At 34.4% G+C, this 11606-nt stretch overlaps 4 protein-coding genes across 7 annotated transcripts in view; 1 reads left to right on the top strand and 3 right to left on the bottom strand.

Moving 5' to 3' along the window:
* LOC109535630 (eukaryotic translation initiation factor 4 gamma 2) overlaps window positions 1–3608 on the bottom strand; it is a 12921-nt gene extending 9313 nt beyond the window's left edge. Inside the window, exon 1 of the mRNA XM_019901555.2 lies at window positions 3476–3608. The gene's annotated coding sequence lies outside the window, so the exon portion shown is untranslated. The remainder of the gene's footprint in view (window positions 1–3475) is intronic.
* A 346-nt stretch (window positions 3609–3954) lies between these two features.
* LOC109535634 (malignant T-cell-amplified sequence 1 homolog) lies at window positions 3955–6115 on the bottom strand. The gene is made up of 6 exons (XM_019901560.2): window positions 5991–6115; window positions 5771–5923; window positions 4557–4657; window positions 4358–4491; window positions 4236–4303; window positions 3955–4080 (listed from the first exon to the last, which is right to left on the bottom strand). Exons 1-6 carry the CDS (start codon window positions 5999–6001, stop codon window positions 3999–4001), a joined length of 549 nt encoding a protein of 182 aa, XP_019757119.1. The 5' UTR covers window positions 6002–6115; the 3' UTR covers window positions 3955–3998.
* A 106-nt stretch (window positions 6116–6221) lies between these two features.
* Window positions 6222–8521, top strand: LOC109535628 (protein bric-a-brac 2). Of its 3 annotated transcripts, none has more exons than XM_048660665.1 (9): window positions 6222–6436; window positions 6599–6823; window positions 6883–7039; window positions 7097–7265; window positions 7461–7581; window positions 7633–7783; window positions 8013–8139; window positions 8200–8266; window positions 8320–8521. In XM_048660665.1, exons 2-9 carry the CDS (start codon window positions 6629–6631, stop codon window positions 8389–8391), a joined length of 1059 nt encoding a protein of 352 aa, XP_048516622.1. In that variant the 5' UTR covers window positions 6222–6436; window positions 6599–6628; the 3' UTR covers window positions 8392–8521. The 3 variants fall into 3 exon arrangements, with proteins under 3 accessions (XP_048516622.1, XP_048516621.1, XP_048516620.1); XM_048660664.1 differs by having other exon boundaries at window positions 6222–6534; XM_048660663.1 differs by having other exon boundaries at window positions 6223–6823.
* A 144-nt stretch (window positions 8522–8665) lies between these two features.
* On the bottom strand, window positions 8666–11600 carry LOC109535635 (7-methylguanosine phosphate-specific 5'-nucleotidase). Of its 2 annotated transcripts, none has more exons than XM_019901561.2 (6): window positions 10999–11600; window positions 10529–10694; window positions 10384–10446; window positions 9401–9530; window positions 8981–9214; window positions 8666–8921 (listed from the first exon to the last, which is right to left on the bottom strand). In XM_019901561.2, exons 1-6 carry the CDS (start codon window positions 11186–11188, stop codon window positions 8808–8810), a joined length of 897 nt encoding a protein of 298 aa, XP_019757120.1. In that variant the 5' UTR covers window positions 11189–11600; the 3' UTR covers window positions 8666–8807. The 2 variants fall into 2 exon arrangements, with proteins under 2 accessions (XP_019757120.1, XP_019757121.1); XM_019901562.2 differs by lacking the exon at window positions 10999–11600 and adding an exon at window positions 10749–10992.
* Between the last annotated feature and the right edge of the window lie 6 nt (window positions 11601–11606).

Here is an 11606-nt window from a genome sequence, read left to right as displayed (position 1 = left end):
GCCTCCGCACATCTCCTTGGTAGTTATTGTCTCCAAACGGACATATGATCTGCTGGCTCATCAGTTTATGGGGATAGGCGGTCAGTTAACTCGTGCGACTTCGCTGAATAATTCGCGCGAAATCGTTTGCAATGTAACCGCAGCTTAAGCCAAAAAGCGCATTAAAACATCGAAACGAAGCAACCTAAACGCGCAACATATGAATAAAATATATCAGGTAACCAGTGAACTTATTATCAAGCAAATTTATTGTGAAAACGATCTACATCCGCTATGTTCTACATCACTGTTTAAAATAATTGCTTTCTTGCAGGAAGGAAGTCCAAACTAGCTTTGCCGCTTTTCATATTTCTTATGATTTTGTTATGAACAATTAAGCCCAAAGAATAAATTCAATTAAATATACTTACGGCAATAAGCGAATATGTGAAATTAACCGAAAATGTTTAAAGGTGAATGGCATTCAAGCTGCTGAAAGCATGAAATCAAGCATTTCGATTATTAACAGATGTACAATTAAATGTCGAAAGCATACAATGATTCCTAAAGTAAAATTACTTTGAACTATCGAAAAGCTATTAATTAACGGAAACAATAATTGTTTTAAGTGCATATAAGAAAAGATTCGATCGTTAATTATTTGCTGTAACAAATTACTAGCAAATGAAGACCACAGACGAACGACGCTTTATCGAATTTGAGAAAACAATCCTGAAAGGATTTACTTATGTAAGTGTTATTTAACTTCTTTATTTAATAATGAACACCGTTCGAGTACGAGTTTTTGTGAAACTCTAAAAAACGGCGCTAACGTGTCAATTTCCAGAAAAAAAACATACGCGTAATTTAAAATTTTAATAGCGTAATTTAAAAAACCAGACCAAAACATGTACAAGTTTGGATTATACGACGTACAAACAACAGGTCATTCTGTAATAAGAACAACTCATAAGAATAAATAAAAAAATAGCTTTACCATTTTTCAGCTAAAGAAAAAATCGTCTGTGCGATCAGCGCTCGTGTACAACTAAATACGATAAAATCCTGACCTGTCCAAGCAAAAAAACCATCGCTAACTGAAATGTTCAAAGTCAAGGGCTATAACGATTATTACGATTGTTTTACTGAAAACAGCATAACTAATTGAGAAAAGGAGCGTTTAATGAAAAGGAAAATCCGCAAGTTATAAAGCCGGCCTATCATTATTAAAACATTCAGAGTTACAACATGGACTTAAATTATTGATAGGTTTATTATCGTTTTTGTAATAATGACGTTGGATTGATCGGCGAATCTTACCGATATTAGATTTTTGGATAATTTAGATACAAAATATTTCTTGATTGGATTGGAAGCTTTACGCTTCCGGAAAAGCGTCCGCACTATGTGAACTTGACGCCAGTGACTATTTTCGACACCAGTTAACAGCGAACAAAAACTATGAAAACGATTTATTTGCACCGAAATAGCATAAAATGTATTTGGAATTACTGGCTGATATACAAATCGCGGATAGCTTAAATAAACATATCCCAAGACAAAATACGCAGATCTTCTTGCATTTAGCACGCAGTAAAAGCTCAAGTACGGCTAGACTTAATTGAATTGATCAATACATATTATTTTATCTCTTATTTACTACTTAAAAAAACAATTCCAGGCTACGATTAATTTCTATAAGCTTCATAAATAAAAATAAGTTCAACTGATATATAAATGAGTAAGCGACGTCATTTCAATAAATCGTCAAGTCGCAACCTAAAAAGGATCTTGAGCAATCTATTCGGATTGAGAAAAATCAGCTACTCTCAAAGTCATAGGACATCAGATGAAACTACGCATACGTTATCACCAAGATTGCTAAATATTTGCTATTCATTCCTACAATTTTATGCGCTACGACTTCACTTTATCTTAATCTGAATCTACTTTTTACAGTGTACCTATTAGTAATTTATGTGAACTTAAAATTAATAACCAAGTCTACGGTTTGATTCCACATTTTTAAGGCGTATTTAAACGCAAGTTGTTATATTGCGTTTCTTGCAAAATCCAACAAACCAAATATTCAGTAATCACGTAATTATAGTATCTATATATATATATATATATATTCGTATAGCATATACTGAAGCTGATTTCTTTTAACTGCATTCTTGTCTCAAAGGAATTAATCTGTCTGATCTTCCAAATAAATGCGCTTTTTAAAAACCGACAGTTTTTACGTATGTTAAATTATCAAAACGTAAAGCTTTCTAAGCAAATTAATAACATCTACGTAAATGATAATTTCTTGCTTTTCTCTTCCTTTACATACTTTTTGCACTAAGTGATGTCGAAAAAGCGAATGACCACAACACAGGAATAATGAAAAATAAATATTTGCCTAGTTTTTAGAAGCAACAGCTCTCACCACTGACCATACTTAATAAATAATAGAAAGCTTGATTTTAACTAGTTTGCAGAATAATTTGTAAAGATAAACATCAAAAACCACCGGAAGAATTGCCGATTGTAGTTAAAAGTACTTGCGAATCGAAATATTGCCATGAGCAAACGAAAACCAAACCAGCCAGGTGATATTTAGTTTTAGCCAGTCTCCTGAATGGTTTTATTGTTAATTTACGATTTGCAATTAACCACTGCAAAAAGAAAGTTCCATTTTAATTGAAAAATAATGTTTTCATAAAAAAGCAGTAAAAATTTAAATAATTACAAAAAAATTATGTTGATAACTCTTGAAACGTACAAAACAATTCAATATTTCAAAGTGACCACTTGGGTAAATTGAAACAATAAAAATGTATCAGCTTCCTATTGCATGTAAAGAAAGGAAGATATCTAGAGAAATAAAAAAATTAAACCCGTCTAACAAAGAGCGGTGTGAGGTCACCGACCTAAACCTGACAATATTCAAGATTCAAGGTCCAACTAGAGGTACATTCCAAGGATAAGCTTGAGTTGCGTTTATGAGAAAATCGCCGGTACTTGACCAGAAACTGTTATTACTGTCTGAGTAACTCGCATCAAAAAATTAGATTGTAATGGGTATACTGTTGGCAAATGGGAGGCATCCAAGTTCTATCAAATCTCAACATTTTAGACAATACTCGGAAGGTCTAGTGAGTAATCAACTTGGGAAACAGGATATTAAACTTATCTTGATAAAACGATTTGAAAATCTTGGCAATTTCCAATTAGTGTGTTAAAACTGTTTGGTTTGATATCAATGTATATGCAACCTTCAAGAACAAAGGAACTAAGTTTGGCAAGGTTACTGCTGAGAGAAGTGCATACTAATCGAACGAATTGGGCTCAGACAATGGAAATTGATGAAAAATAGCAGATGCATCTAGTTGGAAAAAAAGTGTCTCTGACACAGCCAAACCCTCGTTTAGACACCAAGCCATTAACCCATCCGCTACTAAATGGTTTTTTGGGTAGATCTGCCGAGATTAAATGGAACAAAACTTACCACTTCAATTTTTTACACAAATAAGATAAAAACACTAAATATAGTGCTAGCTTTACTTTGTTTTTAATGTAAAAATTAACTAAAAACGTTATTCAGTCGTGGCTTGTTGTTGCCGTGACTGACACTGACAGAGAGCGAGATGCCAAGCGATCGGGGAGGGTCTCGGAAGGGATCGCTTGCACTCGGAATCAAAGATAATTTTTATTATCGGATTAAAATGGTAAATGGCAATAGTTGAACGTTAATAATGCAACAATAAATATAGGTTTACACATACAATGATATAAAGTAAGAATCATTATATGATACTTATAGCAAACTGAAAATACAACTTATGTTAAGCTGGTTGCATAAAATGGGGGCAAGCAACCGAAATTGGCGGGGCGTTCAAACGGGTTCGTGACCTACGCAAACTAACTTCTCGTTTAAAATTTTTTTGCGGTTCAGTTTTCAAAGGATGTTTATTAATAAAACTCAGGTTGCTAAACAAATTACAGTTTATTGATTTGCAAGCGAGAGCAATTTATTTAACTAATTTCATTTGCCAGAGCCCATCGTTCAGATAATGACAATTTTCCACTCCTATTCCTTTGTTAACCTTCGCTCTGAAAAATCAATTTCAGTATGTTAAATTATAAAAGAAATGTTTTATTTGTCTAACTCGTAGTGTATCTACAGTATTGCCCATAATTACGACATGTAGATGCTACTTCAATTCAATTTGTACAGTCTGAATGACGAAGAGTTTCAACAAACTTACATATCTTCAGTAGATAAAGTCGTTCGACCAATTGCCAGAGCATGCTCTTTGCCTTCTGCCATTATAGCCTACCCAAAAATGTATTAAAAAAGTAAATAAACCCACAGAACCATCTGACTTACGACTATAGCATCTTTTGGAACTTCGGTCATTTGAGCCCCGGGTGATGTGAGTCCAGGACACATTATATTAGCTCCGCTAAGCACAAAGCGAATAGCGCCTTTGTCTACTTGCTGCATGGGAAGGAAAAATGGATCTAAAAGTACATATAAATTAAGAATAAATGTGTGTGGAATGCTGGATTAATTCAAGCTAACTTACATTTGTGAAGTAGTCTCAAGGTGGGCATCCATTGTCCTTCTCTGTGCCTAAAAAACTGCTGCTCCCCAGCAGAATTCACGATGATTTCAATATGATCATGGCTGCAAGCAGTACAATTTCAAATTATGAATCAGAATTTTTTTTTATGGAATAATCGTTTGATTAAGATTTAAGGATATCGAAACACATCACAATAAACCGATTTAATATACAGGAAGTTCCTCAATAGTTTAATGTACATGAACTTCGCGTAATAACTAATAATTAAATAATACGTGTTACATTACATATTAAATTATAATCAAGTTTTAACGGGAACTTGGCTTTTGAATTGATAGTTGCATTAACTGGTACAAGCTGGAATTATGGAAGGAGTAAATAACATAATTTCAGTAGTAAAATGTGTCAGTGAAAAATAAGCTTTAGACAATTAGACTTAGGCGATAGACAGATCACAGTAAGAAGAACCAAAGTGGAAATTTAGTTTTGCTTGATAAACAGATAAAAATAAAAACTGTTTCTTTATCCGAGGATTTGGAAGACGCCAAAGTAGCAAAAGGTCAAATTAAAAATGTATAACAAACCAGTCAGTCATTTTAGAAATAGAGTAAAACACTGTTGTTAGGCAGCTGTTAGAACTAGGTCGGATGAGACAAAATCACAAAAATTAAGAAAAATTTAATGGGTACCATAAAATAAGATACTGTCGCATACGAAGCGACAAAGCGATAAAAAAAGCTTGAAAAATAATGTCTAAATCAAAGATAAATATTTTGAGTAAAATGTAATACGAGCAAACCAACTCCAAACAACTAAACAACATAATTACACCATATCCACAATCAATACGAATTGAGACTGAAAAAATGGACAAGAACACAAATAAATCAAACGAAATCAAATTTAAACGTTGAAACATGTTGCTAGAAAAATTTAGAGCGGTGTACCAGCGGTAAAAAGCTTCCTGGAGAGTCAATTTTATTTCAAGATACATTAAGTTATTTTGAAACTATGCACCTTCTGGCCTCTCAAATATGAAAAACATTGGTTGTATGTATGCAAACTTGTTGCTGGCGGGTTTATACAGAATTTAATTTTAAATTTAGTAGTCAAGATTTAGCGTTTGGCTGAAATTCAACAGCAAAACTGCTCAATAATGGACTTTTCCATAGATTCTGAAGGATTCAGCAAACAAATTTAAAATCAATACTAACCACTTGACTAGTTTAAATACATCTTTCTTGGGCAAAATAGCATCTAAATAGTTATCCAAGAAGGGATAGGACTCCAAAATTTTGGCTCGGATCGATTTCTGAACAGATGATTTCAGTTGCAAAACACCGGATATACTCTCCTTTTCGTCAAACCTAAAAAACACCAAAGATGGTTTCCGTAATTTGAAAAAGCTCAAGCATATTCCTTTAATGTACGTACTTTTTAAACATTTTAGTGCTAACGAAATGGGGCTCTATTGATAATTTAATGCCAGGTTGAAAGCACTGAAAAGTGTGGTTAAGTTTATTATTCTGAAGTTGAAAACAACAAGACAGTGAAGTATTGCGTATAGGCGCTCACGTTTTGCCTCACTCTTTCACGTATGCTGTAGGAACCCGACACCAGGATAGTTCGGGTGCATAATATTTAAGAGAGTTTTTTTTTAATTTAGTGTGTTTCCTGCTTGTTTATTCAAGTTGGATTTCAGTTTTGAGTGAAATCTTTGAATGAATTTTTGCTTAAGGAAAATAATCTTTGGCATATGGAAAGATTGCGGCATGTAAACTTGGCGCCATCGTTCTGTTATCTATTATGATGCCAGAGATTGGTGGCTGTCTGTGAAATCCAACGTTTTTCTTATAATTGAAATAAAAGTTACTACGGTGGTAATTAAACATACATTATCAGTTTTTATCAGGAAGGTGAAATCAGTGTGTTATCGGCGGTTTATCTGACGGAATTTGCGCTGCTCACCGCTTAATAAGTTACTTTTTCCCCCTGCAGTTAAGCACGGCTTGGTTAAATTTGATTTTTTACTTTTTATACAGTTGCAAGTGTATTATGCAAAATTAGGTAACATGGAGAATCCTACCATAGGGGAACAATACAATCTAAAGTGGAATCTGCACGTTCCTAATTTCATTCACACTTTCAATGAACACTTTGACAATGAGGCTTTAGTGGATGTTTCTCTGTTCTGTGAAGGCCGTTTGATTAGAGCACATAAACTCATTTTGTCAGCGTGCAGTGAGTATTTCCAGAAACTCTTTCAGGTAATTAGCCCCATAATCATTAGCATCTCAGCCTCACTCAGCAGATTTATTAATTGAAGGTGCATAAAGAAGTACCACATCCCGTGATATTCTTAAATACGGGCCGATTTACTGTCCTCAGGCAAATCGTACATTTTATGTATCATGGAGAAGTCAGGGTAGCCGACAAAGATTTACCCGATGTTCTAGCTTTAGGTGAATCCTTGCGGGTTAAAGGTAAATGCCTATTGTGAGAACAACTTATCTGTTATTTGCTAATAATTATCTGGCTAGGTTTATCTTCTGTTAAGCTGCGTGATATGCCGGTAGAAGAAGCCAAAGCAAGTAACTCACTGCTAAAAGCCCGCAAAATAGCGGATAAACCTGTCCAAAATACGAATATTAAAAGGCAAGATGTACCAAACAAATCGATATTGAGTGACGAGCCCAAATTTGTTCCAATGTAAGTATGCTTTTAATAAACGAATACTCTACAATTGAGCGGTTTTTGATGAATATCCACGAATGTTCCACAACAGCTTCTATGTGTTATTATTTATCTAATTCATGTGCGATCCCAAGGCACCATTAATTCGTTCGAGTCAAATGAGGGTCTATATCCATATATAGATAAAACTTAATTTCAAATGGATTTTAGGGCACCAGCCGTTACCTATAGTAGACGGAAGAGTCCGAAATTAACAAAACCGGTGGAAACACTTCCTGTTATATCGTCGGTCGTATCTTTAGCTTCACCAATCCCAATTGTAGCCGGTGGGGTAAGAAAAATATTGTGAGTGTTAGTTACAATCATTAATTACGCATTTTAGAGCTCACTTGTTAAACGAGATATTGCAAATAATGAAACACCCAAGTCAAGTACCATCAATGAAGAAGCGAATATTTCAGTTTCAAAACCGCCCCACGCTTTTATGATTTTTGCAAAGGAATGGAGAAAAAAGTTGACCGTTGAGCATCCAGGTATGATTTTTGTTTCTACACATTTTTGTGGTGGTGTCTGGTGTATTTAAAATGTTTGGTAATATGACTCGTAATTTTTTAAAACTTTTCCTAATTCGTTTGAACCGTCTCAGTAAAACCTGGCAAGTTTAATTTCAAAATTAAGTAGGTTCTGTAGTTGTAAGGTACATAATATATCTCGAGTATAATTGCTAAACTATGGTGTACCGTAAAAAAACACAAATTGTAGAAGAGAACAATAAAGAAATCTCCGTGCGATTGGGCGTTATGTGGAAAAGTCTGTTGCCAGAAACAAAGAACATCTACTACCGAGAAGCGAAAAGAGCGGAAGATGAACACAAATCAAAATATCCGAAGTAGGTACCAGTCATCGATAATTACTTCGTTTTGTTGATTAATGTGTCAATTTTTTATAGCTATGATAGTGCATCTGGGAAGCTGAAGAGGAAAGCAGATGTCCTGAGCGACAGTACAAATAATACAGTAAGTTCTACTTTAATTCTTTGAAAGCCCGTGTAATTTTAATACTGTTTTAGGATGTAGGTTCTCTTGATCGTCGAAAAATTACCGATAATCAAGAAGAGATAAATATTAGCGACAGTGATTAATATAGCCGGAAATCTAAAGCTTTTTCTGATCATTGAAGCTAATTGTGTAAACTGTAATATTCATTTTTGTGCCGAGTTTTTTTTGAAAATTGTAACCATCAACGGGAATAATTACATTGCTGTATGAATATTTTGTTCTAATTCTAATTTCTAATTCCGTCTACTGACATTTTTTGCTGATGTATTCGTATTATTTTGACCGCGCTTGCAAGCATAGTCATATATAAACATCATGGAACTATCTTGACATTATTTGCTAAAATTCTTCCCCTAATAGTTATTAAATACATCAGTTTATTCCTGTAAGTACAGCTAATAAGTACAATTCCTGGTGAGTAATCCAGTGCGATTGAGATTATATAAAATACGACAGAAACGACATTACTAGAGAGCGAGTATTCAATGAAAAATTTTGCTTAACGTGCAGCATCTCGAATGTAATCAAATATTGCTCTAGGAACGTCCATTGTTTGATCATCCACCAACACAATGTCGAAAGTGTCCAAATACTGTGGAAGCGAATCTTCAATCTGAAAAATTGAACGTTTCGTTATTAAGACCTTCATCAAATCTGTACACAATCTCCTACTTGCTCATAAAGGAAACCAATTTTTAGGGCATTCTGGCAATGTTCCATGCCTTGTGTCATAGCAGCATCTCCCAAGGAATCGCCGAGAACAATTGCATTTTCTCTATCCGCAACCTCACCATAAAAATCGGTGTTTTTCACAGCATATTCGTTTTTATTAAATACGTGAATTATTTTGTCTTTGAAGCCCATAATTGTGCCATCTTCATTAAATTTTAGAAAATTTGAGATCACCTGTAATCCATACAACCATTAGTTATAAAGGGTGCCTATTTCTAAGAAGGTAGAAGATGAATGGGGACATTGAAAAATACTTGAAACTTAGAATGGTTGATGACTTTGAAACACAGATGGTGATTGCAAACGTGTAACTTGAAAATCGGGAAATTAATGATTTTTCTTGTTTTATGCTAAGCTTACCTTAACGTTTGGTAAGTAAACACCAGCATGTTTTAACACCGCTGCCACTATATCACCACAGCCAGCAGAAAACACGAGTGCTGGAACATTGCTATCATTTAAGTCTCTAAAAAACTCCTTGCATCCATTTCTAAAACGAATTTACACTGACAATTAACAACAGTTTGTAGATTACCGCTTTAAAACACCCAAATATACAACGGTTTACCAAGTGCCCGAAAAAAAATAACTATGACTCATATGTGAATAAGTTCAGTTTCTTGACCGATATCGGATAATTGCAAGATGGTTGATTTTCTTCGAAATTCAGTCTGGGCAGTGGTGAAGAAAAAGAAAAACTTTTTTAGCTACCAAGCTTTCGGCAATTGATTGTCGTCTTCCTCAGGGTGCTAATTATTTGACCATAAGAAAAGTAGACCTACGCCTATAATTATTCATTATATTTACAGTACAACATTCACATAAGATGGTTGATTTTCTTGGGAATTCGGTCTGGGCAGTAGTGAAGAAAAAGAGAAACTTTTTTATTTAACAAGCTTTCGGCAATTTATTGTCGCCTTCCTCAGGGTGCTAATTGTTTGACCATAAGAAAGCCGGGAACCCGCCAGAATATTCTATCATTTTCTGTACAGCTTAAAGATTAAATATTTCATCAAGCTTGACAGAACATGATGAATATTCTGGAGGGTTCCCGGCTTTCTTATGCCGAAAATTGCCGAAAGCTTGATAGATAAAAAAGTTTCTCTTTTTCTTCACTACTGCCCAGACCGAATTCCCAAGAAAATCAACCATCTTATGTGAATGTTGTACTGTAAATATAATGAATAATTATAGGCGTAGGTCTACTTTTCCCAAACATCAACAGTTTTGTCAGAAATGTATTAACGTGGTCTAACTGTTAATATTTTTTGCCATGGACGATAAAGCAATTTTCGTATAACTTAATAGACCTTGCAGTGTAATTGATTCAAATTGGTTTATACCTTAATGAAGGCTTACATTCCAAACAAACATCATCGATGTCTTGTTGAGTTACCATCAATCCACTGTAATGGAAAGTCAGACTTACTATTCAAATATCACTTTAGCGAATATGTTTAAATTGAATTTGTTTAGAGTTGGGCAAACCTAATTGCTTTTTCAGACAAATTCCACCAATCTTCCATATGTTTGATTTTATCCTTAACTGGAATATGAGGATCCAGCTCAATTGGGTAATATTTCTGACGCAGTTTCTTCACAGTAGCTTGATAAGTTTCATCTTCAGCAGCTGAGCGAATTCGACTAAACATCGCTAAAAATATCTCAATGCAGTATTATGTAACTAGTCATTCTGGGATTTGCATACTTTGAAGTTGTTTTACGTTAGAATGCGCCCTTGTCTGCATTAGGGAATAATGAACAGTGGCAATTTGATAAATTAAAATTTGATCTGATTTTACCGTCAAAGATGCCTCTGGCCCGTTGTTCTTGGCAATTGCAATAGTATGTGCTCCCAATATTAATAATAAAGTAGGATGTAATTGTGTAAAACGCAATCAAATGGTTTAATTTATTTATAACTGCAGACTGGAATGCAGATTTTGAAATATACTTACCAAAACTACTCAAATGTGGGATGCCATCCTCATGTTGCTTGGTAATTGTTTTGTCAAAATCAGACACTACTTGCAACTTCCTCAAACCTCCCCTTGCGATATTATTGAGGATTTCATTCAGTTTATCCTTATTTTTTATGTGAACATTACTCCTATGTAAAATGCCAATTTCCTCAATAGGATTCTTCATGATCTCGCCAAGAATTTGGGTTAAAACCAATGCCAGTAACAGTTAAACGTAGAGACCCTCTCAGGAGCTCTAAGCAGTGATTTTCTTCGTAAATTATTTTATAAGCTCTATCACTACTGAGATGAGGAATCCGGCACTTACTACCACAGATCACAGAGGTTATAGATTGGAAACTGCCAGATACGCCTGCAGAATGCTATTTGTCGCTTAAATCACCGGCTGCAATCAAAACTAAACTCTAATTTCCACTACTGGAAGAAGAAATCTTTATCGATTGGGTTCACATCAAAATTTCGTGAGGTATTTGATTTCAGTTTATGACATCTGTGATTTCCGTTGAAGTTTCAATAACATTTCAAGCATTTTATCATGCTCCTTAATTGTGATGTTTATGCTAGGGCTTCAATTAACATCACAA

Source organism: Dendroctonus ponderosae, unplaced genomic scaffold (genome assembly GCF_020466585.1).
Source record: "Dendroctonus ponderosae isolate FM_Combo_2020 unplaced genomic scaffold, Dpon_F_20191213v2 Dpon_F_20191213_1, whole genome shotgun sequence".
NCBI classification, from domain to species: domain Eukaryota; kingdom Metazoa; phylum Arthropoda; class Insecta; order Coleoptera; family Curculionidae; genus Dendroctonus; species Dendroctonus ponderosae.
This window is presented reverse-complemented; position numbering and strand designations above follow the sequence as displayed.

What these genes read in the sequence shown, in the direction of transcription:
- LOC109535628 (XM_048660665.1), top strand. Translation starts at nt 6,629, where the DNA reads ATGGAGAATCCTACCATAGGGGAACAATACAATCTAAAGTGGAATCTG. An exon ending in TGAATCCTTGCGGGTTAAAG is followed by an intron (nt 7,040 to 7,096) that starts GTAAATGCCTAT and finishes TTATCTGGCTAG; the next exon opens with GTTTATCTTCTGTTAAGCTG. An exon ending in GAGCCCAAATTTGTTCCAAT is followed by an intron (nt 7,266 to 7,460) that starts GTAAGTATGCTT and finishes AATGGATTTTAG; the next exon opens with GGCACCAGCCGTTACCTATA.
- LOC109535634 (XM_019901560.2), bottom strand. An exon ending in TTCCAAAAGATGCTATAGTC is followed by an intron (nt 4,304 to 4,357) that starts GTAAGTCAGATG and finishes ATTTTTGGGTAG; the next exon opens with GCTATAATGGCAGAAGGCAA. An exon ending in ACTTTATCTACTGAAGATAT is followed by an intron (nt 4,081 to 4,235) that starts GTAAGTTTGTTG and finishes TTGATTTTTCAG; the next exon opens with AGCGAAGGTTAACAAAGGAA.
- LOC109535635 (XM_019901561.2), bottom strand. Translation starts at nt 11,188, where the DNA reads ATGAAGAATCCTATTGAGGAAATTGGCATTTTACATAGGAGTAATGTT. An exon ending in CCCACATTTGAGTAGTTTTG is followed by an intron (nt 10,695 to 10,998) that starts GTAAGTATATTT and finishes AGATATTTTTAG; the next exon opens with CGATGTTTAGTCGAATTCGC. An exon ending in TTTACTTACCAAACGTTAAG is followed by an intron (nt 9,215 to 9,400) that starts GTAAGCTTAGCA and finishes TATGGATTACAG; the next exon opens with GTGATCTCAAATTTTCTAAA.